Below are 23,647 nucleotides of genomic sequence, written 5' to 3' on the forward strand. Positions count from 1 at the left end.
AAGTTATATGTTTCTTCATTTACCGGTTTATATGTGTATGTTATAAAAGGGTAAAATCATATCTTATTGGCAGAACACTAATTCACCCCCCCCCCCCCACCCCCAGTGTTCTTGGATCCCAACACACCCACCACAACACGAAGAAAGCTTCTACCGAGTAAAATTTCATCATTCATAAGAATGAGACCACTCAACCCCCACAAACCCCTATCAACAAAACAGTCTTTAAAGATCCAAGAAATTTCAAGGCCCACCTCCATAGGGACACTAGAATAATTAGAGAAAACATCCCTCCCAAAACACTTACCAGAGAGGAAAGGAGTGCCAAAAGATATCTTAATGAAAGAGGAGAAAAAGCTACCCCACTCCAGAGGCCAACATCACCAGAGGAAGTCACCAAGCTCAACATAAAATCCCACCACCATAGGACCAGTACTGAATAAGGGAGGCCAAAGTAGCACCTGAGCCACAAATAAGAGATGATCCCAAGTGAAGCAACTCCACTTTTGAGTGACCAAAGAAAAAAAGAGCACCGACAAGCCATGGACACCCCCCACCAAAACTCTGTAACCCCCAAAGAGCAAAAGAAAAATGCCACCACCTTGGAGAACATGAAGAAAAGCCTATAATGCAGGGTAGGGGCTCAAAAAATAGCCACCAAGCATAAGATGAATGCACAAATCAATCACAACCACCACAAATAATGTGACACCCCCAATCATTGAAGGCAAGGCAGGAGAAGAGTCTCAACCACTGGCCACAAAAAAATTGAAAGCAACAAACCCATCCACTAAAGAAAACACGACACTCCCCAAATGCGAAAGGTAGGACAATAGAGGAGCAAAAGTGACCACTAGTCCACACCAAAAGGAAGACCCCAAATGCACTTCGCAGGTGCCACCACAATGCATGAACCCACAAACATAGTAGGGAAAGGAAACAAGCCCAGAAAGAATAGCAGGGTAGTCAACAGAGAAACGAGCCATTGAAAAGCCCCAACCATGAAAAAACACATAGTGCAAGTAATGAATAGTTTCTCGTGCAAGGCTTGGAGGGACCTCACAAATAGGGGCACAACGCATAACCTTAAACCACAATAGCCATCATAGGAATAGTAGAGGAGACCCAACATGCCACTAAAGGAGCCACAAACGGGACCCAAAGACTAGTCCAAGCCAAGAAAACAATTGTGAAGAGGAAAAATATCCCTCACAAACACACTCGTGGCATAGGAGATGACCTCCAACTAACCCATAAACCAAGTAGGAGGAATAAAAACCAAGTGCCCTATAACCAGGATTTCCCAAAAAGGGCCAAGCCATTGACTGAGTGGATCCACACACCATGACCATCACCATCATTATTACCATCTTCATCACCACCACCTTCCTCTGCATCGCCTGCAATCTCCCCTCCTCCTAAAAACCTAGTGCTCCCCTTCCCACTCATTGCTTAAAAATTATTTTCAATCATTTTTTCCCTTATCATGGATCTACTCACCTTGAATGTTCTATCTCCTCAAATTTGAAGTATTTCTCCATCTCATTTATCCAATTAAGTAGTTCTTCTAAATTCAGTCTTTTGACATAACTAGGGATCTCGATACTTGGTCACTTTCCAATCTTCATGATTGCCTTCATCATCTCGATCTAATCTGAAACCTCCTCCTTTTGACTGTCCTCATCTCTCTCTTCATCGTTGCTCACCTCTTCTAGTCTTAGGTTTGCAACCTTCTTTTGGTCTTTCTCAATGGAATCTAGTTGATTATTCATGGCTCTCATCATGTCCATCATCTTTTCCACTCTTCTAGTGACATTGATCATTACTGACATCATTCTTGGCGACATCTTTCCTTTCGATCTAGGTATGACTGCCTCAATTTGGCAATCTAGTTTGGGGTTGCAACTACCCCACTTCGGCAATCAATTGACAACACCTATAACTTTCCTTCAATAAACAATCTATACACATGACGCCTCCTCCAGAAATCTCACCTCCTTAGGTTTAAATCTTGCTTTGATACCACTTGATGCAATCAAGTTCAATAAAGGGTCTGGAATAGAGTATCTAACCTTGCAACTAAACATACATCAAAACACAACACAAAATTGAATGTTAAAAGAAACAAAAACTTTTAATGATGAAAATATAATGACTACGTGCATGCATTCCTTCACATGTTCATCACATTCAACCCATCGGCTCCACATATAATCCCATACGCTATCATGGGCTTATTACAATGATAACAATAAACAAAAGTATTTCAGATCAACCTTCCCCTAACTACTATTCTAAATACTCCCCTAAATATTGTTGAGGTTCTCCTATGCCTCCTCATGTGATTAAATACTGATCCCCATTCCTGGAAGCAACCATGTCAACCTCCCATGTCCCAAATTTAGTGTAACATGTGTATAAGTTCTGATTGCTTGAGAGGGATCTAAATGTTGGTGCGCATAGGTCTGGACATATTTAGATGTCACTTGGCCCCATGTCAATCACTTGACACACTCTAGTAGCTCAATGAGGCTAAAAAAAGTCCACATGATTATCAAATTAGGTGTGGTCTAGGTCTTTTCAAGATGCCCTTGCATCACAAATGTATATACTAAAATTTGGTCAAACAAAAGAATCCAATTATTTTTAATACTTGTAAACTTGAAGATGGTCAATAAATATTGAACACTAAAACAGTTTTAATGGAAGGTCTTTATATAGTCATAGTCAAAAGGCTAATTTATATATATACTAAACAAAACGTTATCTTATGTAAAGTTTTATTTGTGAACTTGCAAAGCTCCATATAGTCAAATATCATTAGACTTATATCCCTCTTATTTAACAAAAATATTTTAGACAAAAAAATAGATCAAACTCTAATAGTTTGCATTCTAAGTAGTCAACCCATGGGATCTAAAGTTCTTGGGCAACTTATAGACCGCAATGAAGTCATATGAAATATCACAATCTCTTTCAAAGTCATAATTTGGCTATAAATATTATCATTGTTGATTTTAGCCCAATGCAATTCATTGTCTCCATTTAAGATTTCATCAATGAAATAGAGCATTCAACCTTCAAATGTAGAGGCAAAACCTAAACCCATCACTCTACTCATGAAGGTTACCAAATCATTTATTTCAACAATGAAATCAATTCTATATAGGTTTTTAGGAATTTTGGCCAATGTCACCCTTGGTTTTTTCATCCAATGGTTATTAATGACCTTCTTGCAGTTCTCCAGTTATTGATCATAAATAGTTTTGCCATATTGTTTGGTCATATAAATCATAGTAGGAAAGGAAGGAATGTTAAATGCTTCAGTGATTGCTTGAATAGTAAGAGTTTCTATAACTCTCCCATTAAGTGCAATAATATTCCTAAAGTCAATGAAGTGATACCATCTCCATTCCATTATGAGCTTAGGACACTAGATAAAAGTGGGAACCCTTGCAGCTTATGCTATTTCATTATTAACTAACTTTTGTGCCATTGGAGAAGGGTTGCTTCTAAACATTCTTACCTTGAAATCTTCCAAGTCAATATGCCCTAGGGTTTTATCTCATACAAGGTCCCATCTTGAAGTGATCTTGGATTCTAGGAAGACTCTCTTGAATTCAAATTTTATCTTGCTCACCCTAAACATTTAATCTTATGAAAAAGCTTAATAAATAAACCATATATCATGCCATATGAAACATTAGCTTATTACATAATTTTAACATTTTGTACCAAGTTAATATACTAAAGTGACAATTTACCTAGCAAGAATGTATTCATTGATTCTAACTTGTCAATTAATCTTCATAAAAAAATTTACTCTAACTTACCATTAATGTGGTTTTTTTTTTTGTATTCAAGAAGATTTGAACTCACCACCATCTAAATGTCTACAACATATACATCACCATAACTAACAAAAGCAAAACCGATTTCATAACCCTTAAAGTTTTCAAAATTCAATGACATATTTACATGCCAAGATTACATCAACATAACTAACAAAAAAAAGAAAACCAATTTCATAATCCTTGAAGTTTTCAAGGTTCGATGGCATGTTAGCCTTTTATACATCACGAATACTGACTTTGGACAAATCCCCGAACATAGTGGGTTTGCTAGATTTCCAGGCATATATTAGTACCTTGGTGAATATCCCATAATCCATTTTAATGCAAAGTTTTCGTTAATAGTTGAGATCTTAATTAGGATCCGCGATGGTTGAATTTAAGTGGGAAATTTGATGAGAGCTGAGGGTTAAATAGATCCAATTCCTCTATGAAACTAAGTTTTAGTTGCTTAGATAAAAAATAAATCAATATGGCCACTTTGCTTCTTAATGCCCTAAATTGTAATGATCTTGATTTCTGAGAAGTGCCCTAAGTTTGCTCCTGTGGGGCATAGGTCTATATCAGTCTAGACTATAATCTCGTGGGCCTAGAGTATAATCTCGTGGAGGGTAAAATATATTTCGATAATGCCCATCGACCTTAGCTAGACACTAAGGTGCTTATCCAAGTAACCCAAAAACTAGACACTCATGTCCTGTTTTAGTTCGAGTCCTAAATATATTTAAGAGTTTGTTGTCTATGTCTCATGATCTTGAGTCTATTAGTAGATCGTCTAAAAATCGGAAAAAAAAAAAAATTAATGTCTATGTCTCATGATCTTGAGTCTATTAGTAGATCGTCTGAAAATTGGAAAAAAAAAAAATAAATTAAGTTTTTTTAGTAGTATATTTAATTAGCCCCCTAACTATAAAAAACTTAAAGGAGAAATGAAGTGTGTATCTCCAGTGTAGTGAGATGGAGTGGTGTGTAGAAATTTGAATTTAAAGAAATACAACTCTAAGAGGTAAATCTACCTACAGTGAAGTGTGAAAGTGGATGTGCGATTGAAGGTTATAGAGTATAGTAGTTTAGTCTAAGAAATGTTCAAGTGGACAGATTAATGGTAAAATATAAATCTTAACACAATGGATTATGTAAAGGTAAACAAATAAAATCTATAAGAAATGATATGAAGAATTTAGAAGGGAATAAACATGGTAAAGAGGATAGAGGAAAGGAGATTGAAAATGGAAGGTTGGAAGAAGGCTTAGAAATGATGTTTTATAAACTTCCTTCAATGTATCATCCTCAAAACTCTATTTATTGCAATGCAAGGAGATAATTAATTGCGAATCACTTAACCCTTCCAAATGAGTAGTCATAATGGCTTCAATTTGAGTATAGACATTAGGGAAAACCTAAGGTTAGGGTTATGGCTATGTAGGATTTCAAACATTTGAAAATCCCAATCCTATACTAGCATGCCATTGCCTAGGTGTTTAGGATACCATCCTTCAATGTTTAAGTGTCCAAATTGGAAACTTGCCTCGAAACATTTTGTCTAGAGTTTAGGTTATATAATAGGTTTAGAGGTTACAAACTAGCCCATTATTAAAAAAAGGTTTAGAAACATGGAAAATGATACCTATAAAACATCTACAAGATTGAACACTTAACTAAATGTCAAAATATAATGTAGAGATTGCAAAGTAGATAATTTATAACATTACAATATTATATTTAATATCTATATATGTACATGCATGTATATGCATGCACATATACTTTGAAGTTTCTCTTGAACATTAAAATTTGCAAGAAATTTGATACACTTGATAGAAAATGAAAAGTCATTTTTAAGGACGATGATGCTTAGTGCTTTGGTTATATTACAATGCAGATATCTAGTATAGTACACAACTCCTTAATCCCAATAGAAGACATTGCTATGCTATAATTATTTAGAGTGTACATATCCTACCTTGCTCTTGATATGAATTTTTTTAAGAAAATTCATCTTTTAGATGTGAATTTATCTCTTAAAATGTTAATAGTTTTTCAATGGAATTGGATTTTAAAAAATAATCATAAATAAATGTTTCATTGTTCAGAGTCATTTTGAAAATTGATAAATTGTGAATAGAGTGCAATAATTACAATTTAAAGGAGCAATTTTCTTTTAAAAAATATCGCCATAATTAAGCTCTAAAGTTTAGGAACTTTTTAAGATAGACTAGAAATGTAAATTAGCTATAAATGAATTAATATAATCTAATATTATTACTCTTGACAATTAAGTCAATCTCATAAGATTGTGTTGCTCAAATAATTTAAACTACAGAGTGTCACATGAATTATAATCTATTAATTTGTAAACTATAGTCAAGCTAGTGAAAATAGGTTTTCATTAGAAGAAATTATTAACTTCCATTTATATGAATTCTAGCTTAATCTTTCCTAATAGTGTAGATAATTGCATTCATCATACTTGGATTCTTGTAAATTAATAGTGGAAAATTTAGTATTTAATAGTGATAAAGTGTTGTACTTATTATGATCGTGCATTACTACAAATATACTAAAATTTTGATCATGTTGTATATTTAATGTTTAAATTATGTTACATTGATAAAAAAACACTATTTTATGACATTTTGCTTAGAGAAGTAAATCACATTAACAATTATTAAATTCTATCTTAACTACAATCAAATATTGGTTAATTATTGTTTGAAAGGAATTTATCTTTATTATAGGTAATATATTGAGAATCAGACTTTTGATACAAAATACTTATGAAAATAGAAAAGGAAAGATAAAAAGATTGTAAAAACAAGAATTACTAATCGATTTAAGTTAAAGGTCACAAAAATATGTTAATACTGATTTCATTTTATATTAGTTTGTTAAACACTAATACAGTCTTAATATAATTAGTTACTAAAATAGAAATTTTACAATAATAATTAATGTGGATTCTTTCCCAATCCAAATATTATACATGGGAAACCTCTATAATAATTTCAAGACTGCAAAACACAAAAATATAAACAAATTAAAATATAGAGTAATTTAGAGTAATTTAAAACAAGAAATGATAGACAATGAGCCTCTAGAAATTGTAATATATTTACATTGATTCACTTCAACAGGAAAAGAAAAAACAAAACAAACAAACAACATTCATAATGTCAACTTCCTAAGCCATGGAATTCATAATGTCAACTTCCTAAGCCATGGAAAACAAATTTTCAAGACCGAATCAACTCCTTGGAAGTATTTGTGCCCCCACTTCCTTTTTGCTACAATAAACACCACCACTATTGCAAAACCTGTTCCATATGAAAGTCCCACTCCAATCTCATACCACACACTTTCCTCACTTTGCTCTTCTTCATTAATAGATGTAAAATTGGGAGGAGGTGGAGCAAATTCTGGCCAAGAGCATTTTTTTGGAAGCGGACATCCCCACAAATTTGGATTTCCTAAATAAGATGATTCAGTAAATGTTACCATGTGTCCTCCTTGTGGTATACTACCTGAAAGATTGTTGTTGGAAAAATTGAGAACTCCCAAATAGCTCAAAAAACCAAGGTCTGGAGGAATTTGTCCAGAAAAATGATTTGTAGAAAGGTCTAATGATTCCATCCAAGTCATTTGAACAATACTATTTGGAATAGCACTATTAAGAAAATTCATAGAAAGATTGAGTAACTTCAACCCCTTCAACTTTCCCAAATCAGAAGGAAGATTCCCATTCAATTGATTGTCAGAAAGATCTATGGATACCATGTTGGAGAAAATGTATGTGTAGTCCTCATCTCTGCCTTTAGAATTCATATGCAATCCATTTTCATACGAGTATACTAGATGATAGTCTACCGGGAAGGGTCTGAAGTATATTGGAATCATGCTCAATTCCTGGTGTGGTTCTACCAACATTGCTGGTAAACTGAGGATGCCACGTGGTATAAGCCCTGATAGGTGATTTGAAGAAAGATCCAAGATTTGAAGGTGTTTCAGCTGCGCAATTTCTGCAGGAATACTACCTTCAAAGTTATTCCTTCTCATTGCAAGCACTCGCAGCTTCGAAAAATTGCCTATTGACTTTGGAATCTGACCTCTGAATAAGTTCTGCCCAACATCCAAAATAATTAATTCTGAACAGTTCGATAAGGAGGGAGGGAATGGGCCACTCACCTTGTTATTCCTTATCAATAGTGACTGCAGCAGACTTAGCTCACCAAACTCGGACGGTATCATTCCACTCAGATTATTATCCCCCAAATTCAAGACTTTAAGTTGGGAACAATAAGCTAAGCTTGGAGGGATGATTCCACTCAAATGATTATTTGCTAGATTCAATACTTGCAGGAAAAAACAATCTTGTAGTCTAGGAGGAATATTTCCTGTCAGCGAATTATTGTTGAGCAACAACACTTGTATATAGGAAGACCAAATTGATGGTATATGTCCGGATAATGCATTGTTAGACACATCCAAGACCCGTGCTGAAGTATTTAGCAAATTACCTTGCAGACGATTTGCAGTGAGATTGATGGAGTAAAGACTCATATCCAGTAGCCAAGGAGGAATTTCTCCAACAAGATTGCAGTCAGCTAATTGCAACTCTACAAGTGAGAACTGAGTCGAAATCCACGACGGGATTTGACCATTCATCTTACATGATGTCATAAATAACCTACTCAACTGCAATGAGGGAATCCAAGTGGAGCTGGAATTAAATACACAATTGGACAGGCTCAGATACTCTAATTTGCTAAGGTTGTGAAAGAACGCCTCTGAAATGATCTGATGGCCATCTAATGTGAGATGGAGAATTAGAAGTGAAGAGGGTAACGCAGAGGAATCAATACTCTGGTTGAATCTATTTCTCTCAGCAAGGAGGACAGTAAGGGAGGAAAGCTTTGAAAATGAGGGGGGTAGACTTCCATTTAATTGGTTGTAAGACAGATCCAAATGACGCAGTGAAGAAAGATTAGAGAGAGAGGATGGAATGTTTCCTGTGAGTTGATTATAAGAAAGATCGAGCTCAGTTAGAGAAGAGAGATGAGAGAGAGAGGAGGGAATGTTTCCTGTGAATTGATTTGAAAAAAGTCCTAATCTAGTTAGAGAAGAGAGATGAGCAAGAGAGGAGGGAATGTTTCCTATGAGTTGATTATGAGAAAGATCGAGCTCAGTTAGAGAAGAGAGATGAGAGAGAGAGGACGGAATGTTTCCTGTGAGTTGATTATGAGAAAGATCGAGCTCAGTTAGAGAAGAGAGATGAGAGAGAGAGGAGGGAATGTTTCCTGTGAGTTGATTATAAGAAAGATCGAGCTCAGTTAGAGAAGAGAGATGAGAGAGAGAGAAGGGAATGTTTCCTGTGAGTTGATTATAATAAAGATCGAGCTCAGTTAGAGAAGAGAGATGAGAGAGAGAGGACGGAATGTTTCCTGTGAGTTGATTATAAGAAAGATCGAGCTCAGTTAGAGAAGAGAGATGAGAGAGAGAGGACGGAATGTTTCCTGTGAGTTGATTATAAGAAAGATCGAGCTCAGTTAGAGAAGAGAGATGAGAGAGAGAGGAGGGAATGTTTCCTGTGAATTGATTTGAAAAAAGTCCTAATCTAGTTAGAGAAGAGAGATGAGCAAGAGAGGAGGGAATGTTTCCTATGAGTTGATTATGAGAAAGATCGAGCTCAGTTAGAGAAGAGAGATGAGAGAGAGAGGACGGAATGTTTCCTGTGAGTTGATTATGAGAAAGATCGAGCTCAGTTAGAGAAGAGAGATGAGAGAGAGAGGAGGGAATGTTTCCTGTGAGTTGATTATAAGAAAGATCGAGCTCAGTTAGAGAAGAGAGATGAGAGAGAGAGAAGGGAATGTTTCCTGTGAGTTGATTATAAGAAAGATCGAGCTCAGTTAGAGAAGAGAGATGAGAGAGAGAGGAGGGAATGTTTCCTGTGAATTGATTTGAAAAAAGTCCTAATCTAGTTAGAGAAGAGAGATGAGCAAGAGAGGAGGGAATGTTTCCTATGAGTTGATTATGAGAAAGATCGAGCTCAGTTAGAGAAGAGAGATGAGAGAGAGAGGACGGAATGTTTCCTGTGAGTTGAGTATGAGAAAGATCGAGCTCAGTTAGAGAAGAGAGATGAGAGAGAGAGGAGGGAATGTTTCCTGTGAGTTGATTATAAGAAAGATCGAGCTCAGTTAGAGAAGAGAGATGAGAGAGAGAGGACGGAATGTTTCCTGTGAGTTGATTATAAGAAAGATCGAGCTCAGTTAGAGAAGAGAGATGAGAGAGAGAGGACGGAATGTTTCCTGTGAGTTGATTATAAGAAAGATCGAGCTCAGTTAGAGAAGAGAGATGAGAGAGAGAGGACGGAATGTTTCCTATGAGTTGATTATAATTAAGATAGAGCTCAGTTAGAGAAGAGAGATGAGAGAGAGAGGACGGAATGTTTCCTGTGAGTTGATTATAAGAAAGATCTAGTAGTGTGAGAGAAGAGAGATTTCCTAAGCAGTGAGGAAGAGTACCTGTTAATCCATTGTCATAGAGGTCTATGGTTTCAACAAAAGTGAGGGTGCACAAGCTCTCAGATATGACGCCCCCTTCAACTGAGCCAGAAATCTGAACAGCTACAACATGATGGGTGGTGTTATGGCAGGTTATGCCATCCCAGAGGCAGCAATCTCCTCCCTTCTCCCACGTACGCAGATTGGTAGAGTCCTGAAAAGAGTAATTTAGGCCGGCTTTGAGTTGAAGAAGAGCTTCCTTTTCTTTCTCAATACATCCGCAGCAGACGCGGAGAAGAAAGAGAGGAATAACAGCAAACAAATATAACTTGGCCATGAGTGTTTGGGTGATTTGGCAGGGGTATGAGAGCGCAAGTAATTATAGAAGTAAAGGAGACGCTTGAAAGGAAGGCTCCCAAGAATTTCGATGCAATTGCACTCACACAGACTTTTCGGAGAAATATGACAAGTCACCATGAAAGATTGGGCAATGCCTATGCATTTGAGTAGACATTTCTTTATAGCAGCGGTGGGTACACGGCTGATTACTTGTGGAAATTGTGTCGAATACAGACATGATAAATATCTGAAAAGAAGTTGATGTTACAGGCACTACTGTCAATCACTACCTACTTGGATCCACTCACGAAGAATTGACGGACTTAGCCAGACTTGTCGTATAAACCAAGGCAGCCGTGAGACTTTTCAGAGAAATATGACAAGTCTTGTATTGACTGGACCGTAATGAAGTAAGTACGAAACGACTACTACTCACCATGAAAGATTGGGCAATGCCTATGCATTTGAGTACACAATTTCTTTATTGCAGCGGTGGGTACACGGCTGATTACTTGTGGAAATTGTGTCGAGTACAGACTTGATAAATATCTGAAAAGAAGTTGATGTTACAGGCACTACTGTCAATCACAACCTACTTGGATCCACTCATGAAGAATTGACGCACTTAGCCAGACTTGTCGTATAAAGCAACTACCTATAACAGTACAATGATCGATTTATTGACGGACTTTTCAGACTTGTTTAAAACCAGAGAACATATTTGGAGTTTTCGATGGACAGAATTTATTATAAATGTATCATTTTTCCACATTTCCTTAGAAATATGGAAATTTGTATGATATATCTTTCTATGATAAAGATTTTTTATAGAAAATAAAATATTATCCAATTCCAAATTTCATAAAAATTTATATACAATTGCCTTCTAAATATATATTTTTTTATACTTTTACACAAATATGATAAAATATATATTTCTATTAATTAAATTTCTATAAATTAATTATTTCACCATATAGCATAATGGATATCATGATATTTATTTTTTGATTTTATAAAAATAATTTACAATGTTATATATAATATTATGGATTTCAATTCATTTTAGGAATATCTATAATTTTTAAGTTGGAAATTCTTTAATCATTAATTATGTAATAACCATTTTGGGTACTATTGGTTTTTAGCATTTCACCTCAAGTACTATCTTAAGTGGTCAAGCAATCTCTATCCAATGTAGAAATATTAGCTTCATAAACTTATCAACTAGAGTCTTGATAAAAACTCTATGTCACAATCTAATGTGCAGTAAATATAGTAAGATCCCAATATCAAGGTTAAATCTAGATGTAGACCTATACCTTGAGGATCCATTGATAATGACCTTGCCTATGTATCTTTCTATAGGAATTAATGGCTCTGTAGTTCACACAACATACATAAGAAGACTTCATTTGTAGATAATTAGGGATGGGATCTTACACCTCTCTTTATAATCAAGGGACTGATTGAGTTTATCTTTCCAATTCAATCCATACACAATAGGATGATAAAAAATGCATTTCCAATTGAATGTTAGTTCAATGCTAACACCATTGTACAAACACACACAAAACCACATACTACCTAGCTCATGCATACATCACATGTAAACAAATAGTAACTAGTGGATGCATACATTTTGTGTACACAATGTAACTAGCTCATGCTTCCATCACATATACACAATGCGACTAGCTAACATGCATGTCATTAGCGCACATAGTGACTAGCTCATACACACAGATCATTGGTACACATAATTATACAAGTGTTATTCTTTTTACTTAATTCATTAACACATAAACTCTTATGTACATCTCGACCACAAAGAGGAAAGTCAATGCATCCCATACCACTTGTTAAAATCACCTATAAGAGCATAAGTATAATAATGCACAACATATTAGGTCATTAATACACATGTACACATAGTAATTGGCTCAAATATACATATTGACAAGCTACAAACATGAATTGGATGCAATTTTACTGCATGCATAATCCCATTTTATAATTCACCAGCACTTACCCTCTAAGTACATCCTAACTAGAAAAAAATGGTGCACCTACATCCCATACCACATTGTAAGTCCCATACTTTTTCTCAATTCATTGCTAGTTGTAATGGCCGAAAGGAGGCAATGTGTATTAAAACAATTCCTACATAAAAATATAAGAAAAGTGTTGTACTACTTTCTAACAATTATATGAATATAATTTTCAGGCCTGCCATATATATGCAAAGGATATATTGGTATAAATATTAATATACAAAAGTCATCTTTATTGTTTTCCTCTCTATGGTCACCTTTGAGTGAGCATTTTTCTTACACTTCAAACTTAGTCATTAACTTTCTTAAAGAGGCATCTTTGATAATTCACCCATGTAATTTTAATAGTTGTATGATTCATGAAGATTTAAGAAGATCAATTTAGAGATCTTTAGATCTCAATTAAAGGATGACATCTCGACTAGGATTAAGTTCTAGTCTTGTTCAAATGTCTATTTAGCCAATACCTTCTTATACAAGAAAGTTATATTCAAAATACAGCTAGTGAATAACTATATGTAATGGTAAAATTTATATATACATATATGTATGCAAATTGGATGGTGTGCACTGAATACATAATTTTCTAACAAAAGATGCATGTCACCCAATCCAAGGGTGATGAATATAAATTAGTCATTTTTATTAGTGTAGGGTCCATCAAATACCTTGTATAAGCACGCTAGCAAGACACTCGTGCATATTTATCACCCTTTATTTGCTTAGACCTAACATTTTAACATTATCAAGACCAATCCATGTTGTCACACCTACACACCCTCATTTGAATCTTAACCTCAAATAGGTCCACATTTTATCTTACACTACCATATATTGACATGTATCCCTAATTGTCCTTAATACCATTTATATTAGAGTTCATGCTCATCAAGTTTTAGTTCAGAGATAATACAAAATTATAACATAAAGGTCATATAAGTCAAGAACAATTTGATGGTGGATGATTGAGAATGGAGATCCAATGCATGGATATTTTGGTACATGAAAATAAAGTGCTTACTCATGTTTTGGCTATTGTGCATTGGCCAACCATGAAGTGACACATGACTTCCACTTCCTATCAAGTTTAAATATTAAAATTTGCATACAAATTAGATCTTTAACAGTTGTTAACCATTTGAAAGGGAGTTTGACTTGATTTTACAACATTCCAAAGGACTTTAAGCTATTTGAAGAAGTTTACTCCTATCACTCAACCAAGACAAGGGCCCTAAAATAAATGAAAGCTTACTAATAGTAATGTAACTCTAAGGACATCCTCTAGAGAAAGTGAATTAAAAATGAAAGTTCTATTAAATTCGATCCAAAACATAGAAACCCTATGGTAATACACTATGACCACATTGGCACACGAGACTAGGAACTTCTCTCAATAAAATATAAACCTAAACTTATTCAAAGAATACGATGCAATTTACCTCAATCATGCATACAAAAAGAATAGTTGTGTAGATAAATCAACTAGAAACATTGTCAATATGATGCTAACATGACCATGATAAAGAGCTAAATGAACATCTTTGACAAAATGATGAATGCTAATTGAAACGATTAGGAGAACATAAAACTAAAACATAACTCAAACACATAAAGTGATGCTTCACATCTAGCCAAAGATATCATATTTACTCATTATTTTATTTAAGAAATTATTATATTGTTATTAATATTAAATTATTATTATAACATAATATTCTAATAATTAATAAAAAATTATAAAAAGCTATTGACAGAATTTCGATGAAACTGCACTTAGCACGTAAATGAAGTCAGTCGTGATATTTCTTTATTACTTGTGGAAATTGTGTGGAGTAGAGACATGATCAGAAAGATTTGAAAAGAAGTTGATGTTACTCTCCATCCACTCACGAAGAACGGATGGACTTGCCAGACTTTGATGTTACAGGCACTACTGTCAATCACTACCTACTGTCAATCCACTCACGAAGAATTGACGGACTTGCAGACTTGTCGTATAAACCAAGGCAGTCGTGATACATGCGTTGCTCACCTACATTGACGGACTATTACCTATTGCTTTTCCCCCTTCAACAATTTCAATGCAATTGCACTCGGATAGACTTTTTATAGAATCGTGAGAAGTCTTGTATTGACTAGACTAGAAATGTGAACGAAGGCAGCCTTGAGATGTTCGTTATCAACTTTAACACTGTAAAATCTACTAATTGACGGACTTGACAGACTTGTTTAAAATCAGTTTGCAATTAAAATTACATATTCAGAGATTTAATGGATATGATTTATTATAAATATCATTTTTCAAAATTTTCAAAGAAATATGGAAATTTGGAAGATCTAAGTTTCTGTTGATGGAGATTTTTATATATTGTCAATATTCATATAAAATTATATGAAATTGATTCTAAATATTAGTTTTTTAATACTTTTATAGAAATGTGATAAAATATATATTTCTCTTAATTAATTTTCTACAAATTAACAGTTATATCATAAAGTATATTGGATATTGTAGACGTATAAAAATGACCACTTTCCTAAATGAATATTTAATGTTCATTTTATTCTCATTCCTCTATTTAATTAAATTTAATTTAACTAAATCATCCACATTCATCTATTTGATTAAATAAGTTATTCAATTTATTTAATTAAATTCACCTAAGTCTCTCATAAGACTTTAATTAAATAAATCATTTTATTTAATTAACTCCCTTTTCTCTCCTTTTAATTAAATTTACATTTAATTAAATTGTTCACTTCAAATAAATAAATCTAATTTATTTAAATCCTCCACTTGCATCTAGTTTGTTGAAATAAAGCAATTTATTTTAATTAAAATTACTCTCCATCCACTTGCATTCTCCTACATCTCCCACTTGCCTCCTAACCCCCTTTCTAAATTCTTCTAGAACCCATCTAATCCTAATAAATTAGCCTAAACCCTTCAATCATCCCCTTTCCCTAAATTTGAGGATGTCACTTCTCAAATTTGGAGGAAAGTCTTCCAAAAGCATTAAAGTCTTTATGTCTTCAACAAGCTAACTTGTTGAGTTCCCTCAAATTTGGAAGGAATCTGACAAATTTGTCTCCAAAGTCTTCCAAACCATTAATGGTTAACTAACCCTTGTAGCATGGTTAGAGACCTTTTGCCTAACTCAACCTTCATCTAACCCAAGGGTCTCATCAAGCATCCATGGCTTTACCCTTGGTTATCCCTTTAACCCTTGCACAAGAGTTTACCCTTTGGGTAAAAGCTTTATCCAATGGGTAATCTTAACCTAACCTTAACTCTTACCTTCTAAGGTAACCATGAGGTCTTCTCAATCATTTAATGCTTCTTACATCTCTCAAGCAGTCTTATGTTGACAATTGTCACCATTTCATTGGTGAGAATTGTAAACATGGATTGATAACTTTCAATCCTGACCCTTGATAGGATCATCCAATCTTGACCCTTCATTGCCCTATTTTTCCTATAAATAGAGCTCTCATTCCTCCATTTATCATCCAAGTTTTATGTATCTAATCTATACTCATTTTTATCAAGCATTTTAATCCCTCTTTGAATAGAAATAATCTAACAAGCATTTTAGAAGTATTTATCTTTATCATAATAATCATATTAAGCTAGTGTATTATGTTAGGATAGTTCTTTTACTAATCCTTTCATCTTATTATCATATACAGGCCAGTTTAATTCATATTTGTTAATATCATGCACATTTAGGATTGCATTCATGTTAGATTGATCAAAATATCCCTCATTCTCATGATTGTCATCCCTAAGTCACTTTGCTCAGTGATCTGAGAGCAAAGGCATTGGCTTAAGGGGTCTTGTGAGATAGAGAACAATGGAACATCCCTTGGGAAGTTGAGATATTCCATATAGCTCCATAACTTGCACCAAGAGTCCCATTGGTGTGTGGACAAGTCCTGTTTTGTAATATTCGATTCATAGAACCGCTTTTCCTGCACACATTTATGGCGCCCACCATGGGGCATAACCCCATTTATCAAATCATTTTTGATGCAGGACTAACTTTGCAGGTAAGCGAAAAACTTGAATCAGCGCGTGGAGAGCATTCTCTAGCGCATCCGGTCTTTCCTTTGGCACATCTTGCTAACTGTTTAGCACGTTGATACCATACCTTAGCGCATCCAAACATAACTTTAGCGCATAGCATGTCTACCATTTCCTATAGGTCTCGGTGCTTTAATACATCAGTCTAGCACATCCAGACAATAACGTAGCGCATCTGGGTCTCCGACTAGTGCATCGGTTCCACTGTAGTGCATAACAGACACAGGCAAAAAACAAAATTGTAACAAAGACGTAAAATTAGACTTGTAGAAGTCCACATTAAAAAAAATTGATTGCTAACTAGTTTTATTGCAAGTAACTAACATTTGTTTGCAGGATTGGGAGAATTTTCTTTTACTAAAGTTTTAGGCTTTGGATTAAAATTTTGTATTTCTAACTTTGTTAAGTTAGTTATTTAAAGTTTTCTTCATTTCCTTATTAATACAATGAACTCATTTTCATTTTGGAGTACTTAAAAACAACAACAAAGCAAACCTTTTTCATTCTTGCAAGTTAGGAAAAACACTTCGATTTTGGGGTTTAAAAAGAATGAGACAAATATTTATTTATGCAAAATCTTAAAAAGAACCTCACCATCCTTTGGTGTTTAAAAGGATCCATCTCATTTCTTGCATAAGTTAAAGAACCTCATTTTCAAAAGTTCTAGATAAGGCAAAAAAGGGGAATCTTTCCCCTATCGAATTCATTTTGTTGAGCATCTCAAAAAAAAATCTTTGTTGACCAGGATTTCATTACTTAGCTTAAATAAATCATTGATTTGGGAGTTAAAAAGAATACCATATTTTTTTCAATCAACATCTCCAAATAGAAGTTAACAAATCATTGCTTTGAAGGATAAAAAGAACTTTGTGTCCCTTGTCTCAAAAGTGGAAGTTATATGCTCTCCCATTAACTAGGTGACCAAAAAGTCAAACCACTCTTAAAAGCTTTCTTTACTTCAAAGCATTTTAAATCCTTTAGCAGGCCTGCCCTCCCAAGTTGCTCTTAGAGTGCCATTTAAATGGTCGGTGAGAGGGGAATGACCTAAGTGGGAAACGACTTTATCGCCAAGTGTTCCAACCCACTATAATCAAAAGTGGAGGGTGACGAAAGTCCCTTTCAACGGTTTCACACAACGATTAGCCTTCCCCTAGTATCTTTACGATACGTAAAGCCTTTGTTCTAAAGGTTGGGAAGCCTCCTGAGAGAGTTTATCACTGACGACCGAACAGGAAGCTTGATTACGAACCTTAGAATTAGAAACCTTGAGCTAAGTCAGTATCCAGACATCTTCAATATCATAGTGCAAGTGTGGGAAATAATTTGCCCCCAAGATTACTCACCATATATCTCCCAAGATAGCTACTCAATTGTGAAGTAATTCACTTTGGGTTAATTTCTGGCAAAAGGCAAAAAAATGGGCGCCTCCTAGGGTGACATGGCTGTTTAAGTTGATGGAGTATCGAGACTAGTGGGCTATGATATTGTTGATGACCCTTGAATAAAGAGTCTGGTTGAATTGTATTATTTGTATCCAAACCTGTGAAAACATTGGGGATTTGAACACATCATCATAGAACATACACTCTTTGTTTAGAATAGGCAAATATGGTTGTCTTTTTCATGTTGTGTTTTCATTTTATACTTCAGAAAATCATCTATCAAAATTGAGAGTGTTAAAACTTTCAAGAAAACCCACAGACAAAAAAAACATGGCAGTTTAGCGCGTAGGAGCAACATCCTAGCGCATCTGAAGCAAACCTTAGCGCATCCAATCTTAAACTTAGCGCATTCATCCTGAAAACCAGCGTGTAATCATATGAGCATTTGACAACTAAATTGTAGCGCTTCTTAAAGACATATTGGCGCATTAAAGCATCAGCCTAATGCATTGGGAGCAAACTGTAGTGCTTTTGGTCTAAACATTAGCACATACTCAAACCATATTAGCACATAACCATTATTGAAATAGAAGAAGTCAAAACATTGGTTTAGCGCGTAACACAGGCAGCTTAGCGCTTTGGTTGTTTTAAACAACACATTTGAGTCAAACTTTAGCGTATCCAGTCTTTGTCTTAGCGCATAGATAAAACTATGAAAATAGAGAGCAAAACTAAATCTTCTTGAAAAATTTTAAACAGCAGTTTCAAACACCCTTTTGGATCTTCAGTCGACTTCGTCAGGCAAAACTTGATTCAGAACATTTGAACTATTCCAAACAAATCAAACAAGTCATTCTTAGAACAAAATTTGTCAAAAATCCAAAACTAGCTAAAGGATAAAACTTTCTCCTATCAAAATCAGGTAACATCATCAAACTGATCAAAAGGTCCGCCAATTAAACAGATTCCATCATCAAAAGATACTTAGTTTAAACCTAAGTTTTCAAATCGAGTTTCCATATCGGGAAGGCTCTTATTCCATATCATTTGATGCACTTTGTTGTGAGGGGGCATCTAAACCTTCATTTGATAAAAGTAGGCTTAAGTTTTCTTACAAAGTATCATAATCCAATCAAATCAAAGGAAACCATTGATCACCTGTGTATGACCACTCCTCATATTTTGAGAAGAAAAAGTCTTCATCATAACACTAAGTTGAAGAAATGACAACCTAGTTCCCAGAAACTTGCCAAAAGGAATAGATTTCTCTACATCAATCGCCAACTCTTCAAATCTCATCACACATTTCTCTGTCATATGCGCTTATATCTTCAAGATAATTCAAACGAATTTGACGAAGAGTCATTGAGAAGTAGAGGGTTTTGCCAAAAATCAGCATTCAACCAACGCTTAAATTGTGGAGGAAAGATTAATCCAACTTTCTTCTCGGAAGTTTGCATCACTTACAACATACCTCGATTTGAACCACCAACTCCCGAACAAAACGCAAAAGAGAAATTCATCCCCCTTGTCACAGAAAGTTTCTACTAGATGCCCGTTGTCACTCGCTCTCAACGAAACAAGAAAAGCGAACCACAACTAGAGTCCAATATGGGTCGAAGATTATCAAATCGTTTCGAGTATCCAAATCTAGAAGACACGGAGATATTTCTGAGGAGCTCCTCCAAGAATGTCAAGAAACTGCCTCATTTCAAAAACTTGTGGAAAAACTCATAGAGGCCGACAAAGAAAAATACTTCATGCTAACAAGCAAAGGAGTTAGGATCCCTGAAGACTTCGATACTGACATATTTAGAACAAGGTCTCGAAATTATACTTATCAAGAACAACAAAGAGAAAAGGAAGCACATGACCCTGAGCAAAACATACCTGAGCCAAACATACCAGAACACACACATACCCGAACTAGGGATAATGAAAGGGAAGAATTCTTCCCTCGGCAAACAAATGCACCCTTGGTTTCTCTCACACAACAAATGCAAATGCTACAAAGACAAATGAAGGACATGCAATAGGGGACAACAGTATAGTATTCCTTAAACGAAATTTGTCCTTACCCTTTTGATAGAAGGTTAAACATGATACCTTTTCCCCCAAATTCGGATATTCCCAAATTTGACAAATATGATGGTAAGAGCGATCCTAGCGATCATGTTCGGGAGTTTTGTACCATGAGCCTTGAATTTGCCCATGATGACACCTATTTGATGAGGCTATTCCCAAGAAGCTTCGGAGGGCAAAAAATGGAGTGGTTATCCAAACTCACACCTCCTGTCAGATCCTTTGATGAGTTACTCAACAAATTTATCACTCAATACTCCTACAATATTCAACATGCAATCACCATGCTATATGTCTACAATACCAAATAGAAAAACAATGAAACATTCATGGTGTTTCTTCAACATTGGAGATGGATGGTTTCGAGATATCCTTGAGATGTACCTGAAAAGGAAAAGATGGAAATTTTCATCGACAATTTGAATAGTGAGATGAGTTACATACTCAAGCTCCAATGCATACCATCTTTTGCCAAATTGATCGAAAATGGATTCCAAGTAGAGGAAGCATGTATCAAAAAAGGGACATTGAAGTTCTTTAAAGAAGGAACTAATTCATCCAACTCTCATTTCAATAACCATAACAACAACAACAACAACTTAGACAAATCCAGGTTCTGGACCAGAAACAAAAATACTAGAAATGATGCTAATGATGTAAAGTTCAAACAACCAGTATTGGCTTTATCAGGTAATCCTTAGGCTACCAAGAATCAAAAGGGTACTAAACAAGGCACTAACACTTATGCACCGAATACCAATCCAGAACTTTCAAATGCGAACAATACCAACAATACCCAAAACAACAACACAAATCAAGGACCTAATCCGAATTCAAGGGGTAGCACCAACAACTTTCCAAATAAATGCATTTACACACCATTGGGGCAATCATTAGAATTCGTATTCCGAGAACTCCTAGCAAACAAGATTATCACATTACCAGCTATAAACAACTTTGAACCCCAGGTCAAACCACCTTGGTGGAATGACTCACACTTCTGTGATTTTCATCAAAACAAAGGACATCAAACAAATGATTGCATGAGGCTTAAAAACATTGTTCAAGACATGATTGATAGAGGTGATTTAACAGTCGATGGTCTCAAGACAAATGGTGATCATGGCGCCTTTAAAAATCCTCTTCCAAATTACAACAAAGATGGAGCTTCATCATCAAACAATACATGAGGAGCTCGTATCAATCACATATACAATAACACCATCAATCATATATTGAAGATGACAATCAAGTAAATATCATTAAAATCAAGGACAAACATGAACATGAATCGATCAATGTAACCACGAGAGCTCAAAAATATATCTTGAAAGGGCATATATCAATAGCAACCACTATCCCCAAGACTCAATATGGTTTGGTAAGTCAGCTGCGCAGAAATCCTGCTCAAATATCCATACTTGAGTTATTAAAACTTTCACCAAAACATAAAGACATCTTGGAACAAGCACTATTGGAAACGAATGTACCTCAAGATTTGGATATTGACAAAGCCATGGTAGCTCACATGATAGGGCCTCATAATCTCACCTTTTCTGAGCATGATAATATCTCATTGAGCCATCCACATAATACTCCTCTTCACATTGAAGTATTGGTCTACAAACATCAAGTTAAAAGAGTATTAATAGATGGAGGAGCTGGCCTCAATATCTGTACCTTAAAACTTATCTGTGCATTAGGCTTCTTTGAGCAGTCTATTGATCCACACAAAAAGATCACCATCAAAGCATATGATGATGAAGAAAGATCATCCAAGGGAACAATGATACTGCCAATTCAAGTAGGACCGATACAAAGGGACACTATGTGCCAAGTCTTAGACATAGACCTCACATATAATATTTTATTGGGTTGTCCTTGGATACATGAAATGCAAGCGGTACCCTCAACTTACCACCAATGTGTTAAATTCCCTTATAATGGGCAGGAGATTTTTATATCAATAGATAATAACCCCTTTCAACATTGCAATGCTATGGGGGTAGCACAAGACAGCTTGGTTCCACATAACAGGGAAAAACAAACTTCCTCAGTGCTAGATCATCATCAAGAAAAGCTCAAATCTTTATCCATGGATTTCAAACAAAAGATGAAAATCAAAAAGCAAGGCATGGGAGAATACTCTTTTGAACCCATGTGTCTAACCAACTTACTAGCATCACCAAAATCTCATGGGCAACCTTCTGCATCAATACATTGACAAACATAACCCATCACCAAGATTGATGGCAAATTTATCCAATTGGGCACACTAGCACATGAATCAGAAGAAAAGGACATCCTTAGTTGGCTATACAAGGATGAAGAAGAAGTCAGAGCTTCTACTATAGAAGTAGCTATACCAACACAACCGTATGGAAAGGGATACCTGATCATGCAACGAATGGGGTACAATGGCAAAGGACCTATTGGCAAGCGTCAAGAAGGCATCACAGAACCATTGGATCCTCCTTCACAGTTTTCTAGAGACAAAACAGGATTGGGCTATGGACACACTCTACCCCCAAAGAAGAAACCAAATACATATCAAAAACCTTTGTGGAAAGCAAAGAATAAATACAAGGAGGACTCATGGCAGGAGGCACTACACAAATCAATAGAAACAATAAGGAAGGAACGAGAACACCAGGAAAAAGAGAAATAATAGGAGGAGTTGGCCATTCAAAGAGAAGAAGCATCTTATGCAGAAGTACATCACATTCAGGAACCTATTCCAAACAAGGCATAATCACCCACTGAAGACATCACTACTCCCTGAGGAGAAATAGTATATGAACAAATGCAAAGAGTACAAGCAGGATCTGATACGGAATCAGAGAAAACTATCAGACTGGTATCAATTATCAGGGATCTCTTTTCACCTTACAGCACCCCTGTCAGCAGCACTAAAAAACTCTCGGACAATACTTCTGAGACTGATTCTAATGACTATGAGTAGGGCAGTTGTTCAAATGTTATGGAAGATATTCCTGAAAGTACTATTCATACATCCCTTTCTCAAGAAGGACAAGGCATAGAGTCTAGACTACTTGAATTTGGTCCACAAAATATCTATGAAGCCAAAGAAAATGAGTAGCGGCATTACGAGCAAGTCTACATAAAAGATGATAACATCGAAGACCTTGAAAATATCATTAACTTATTCAATATCTTAGCCAGCCTTAACAATACCTCTATCATGACACTTACTACAGCCGAACTTGACCCACCCAATGACTCTTTATCACACGTCTTTCCTTATATCATAGACTGGGAAGAACCTAAAAACCATGACATACCTATTTTCCCAGATGATGACTCCATTATCCATTACCTATGTACTATCAACATGAAA

At 35.3% G+C, this 23,647-nt stretch overlaps 1 protein-coding gene across 1 annotated transcript; it reads right to left on the reverse strand.

Moving 5' to 3' along the window:
* Nucleotides 1–6,948: 6,948 nt before the first annotated feature.
* LOC131071254 (receptor-like protein 19) lies at nt 6,949–10,816 on the reverse strand. The gene has a single exon (XM_058007011.2). The coding sequence runs from the start codon at nt 10,683–10,685 to the stop codon at nt 7,047–7,049; it is 3,639 nt and encodes a 1,212-aa protein (XP_057862994.2). The 5' UTR covers nt 10,686–10,816; the 3' UTR covers nt 6,949–7,046.
* Between the last annotated feature and the right edge of the window lie 12,831 nt (nt 10,817–23,647).

This window comes from Cryptomeria japonica, chromosome 8 (assembly GCF_030272615.1).
Source record: "Cryptomeria japonica chromosome 8, Sugi_1.0, whole genome shotgun sequence".
In the NCBI taxonomy this organism is placed as follows: domain Eukaryota; kingdom Viridiplantae; phylum Streptophyta; class Pinopsida; order Cupressales; family Cupressaceae; genus Cryptomeria; species Cryptomeria japonica.

What these genes read in the sequence shown, in the direction of transcription:
- LOC131071254 (XM_058007011.2), bottom strand. Translation starts at nt 10,685, where the DNA reads ATGGCCAAGTTATATTTGTTTGCTGTTATTCCTCTCTTTCTTCTCCGC.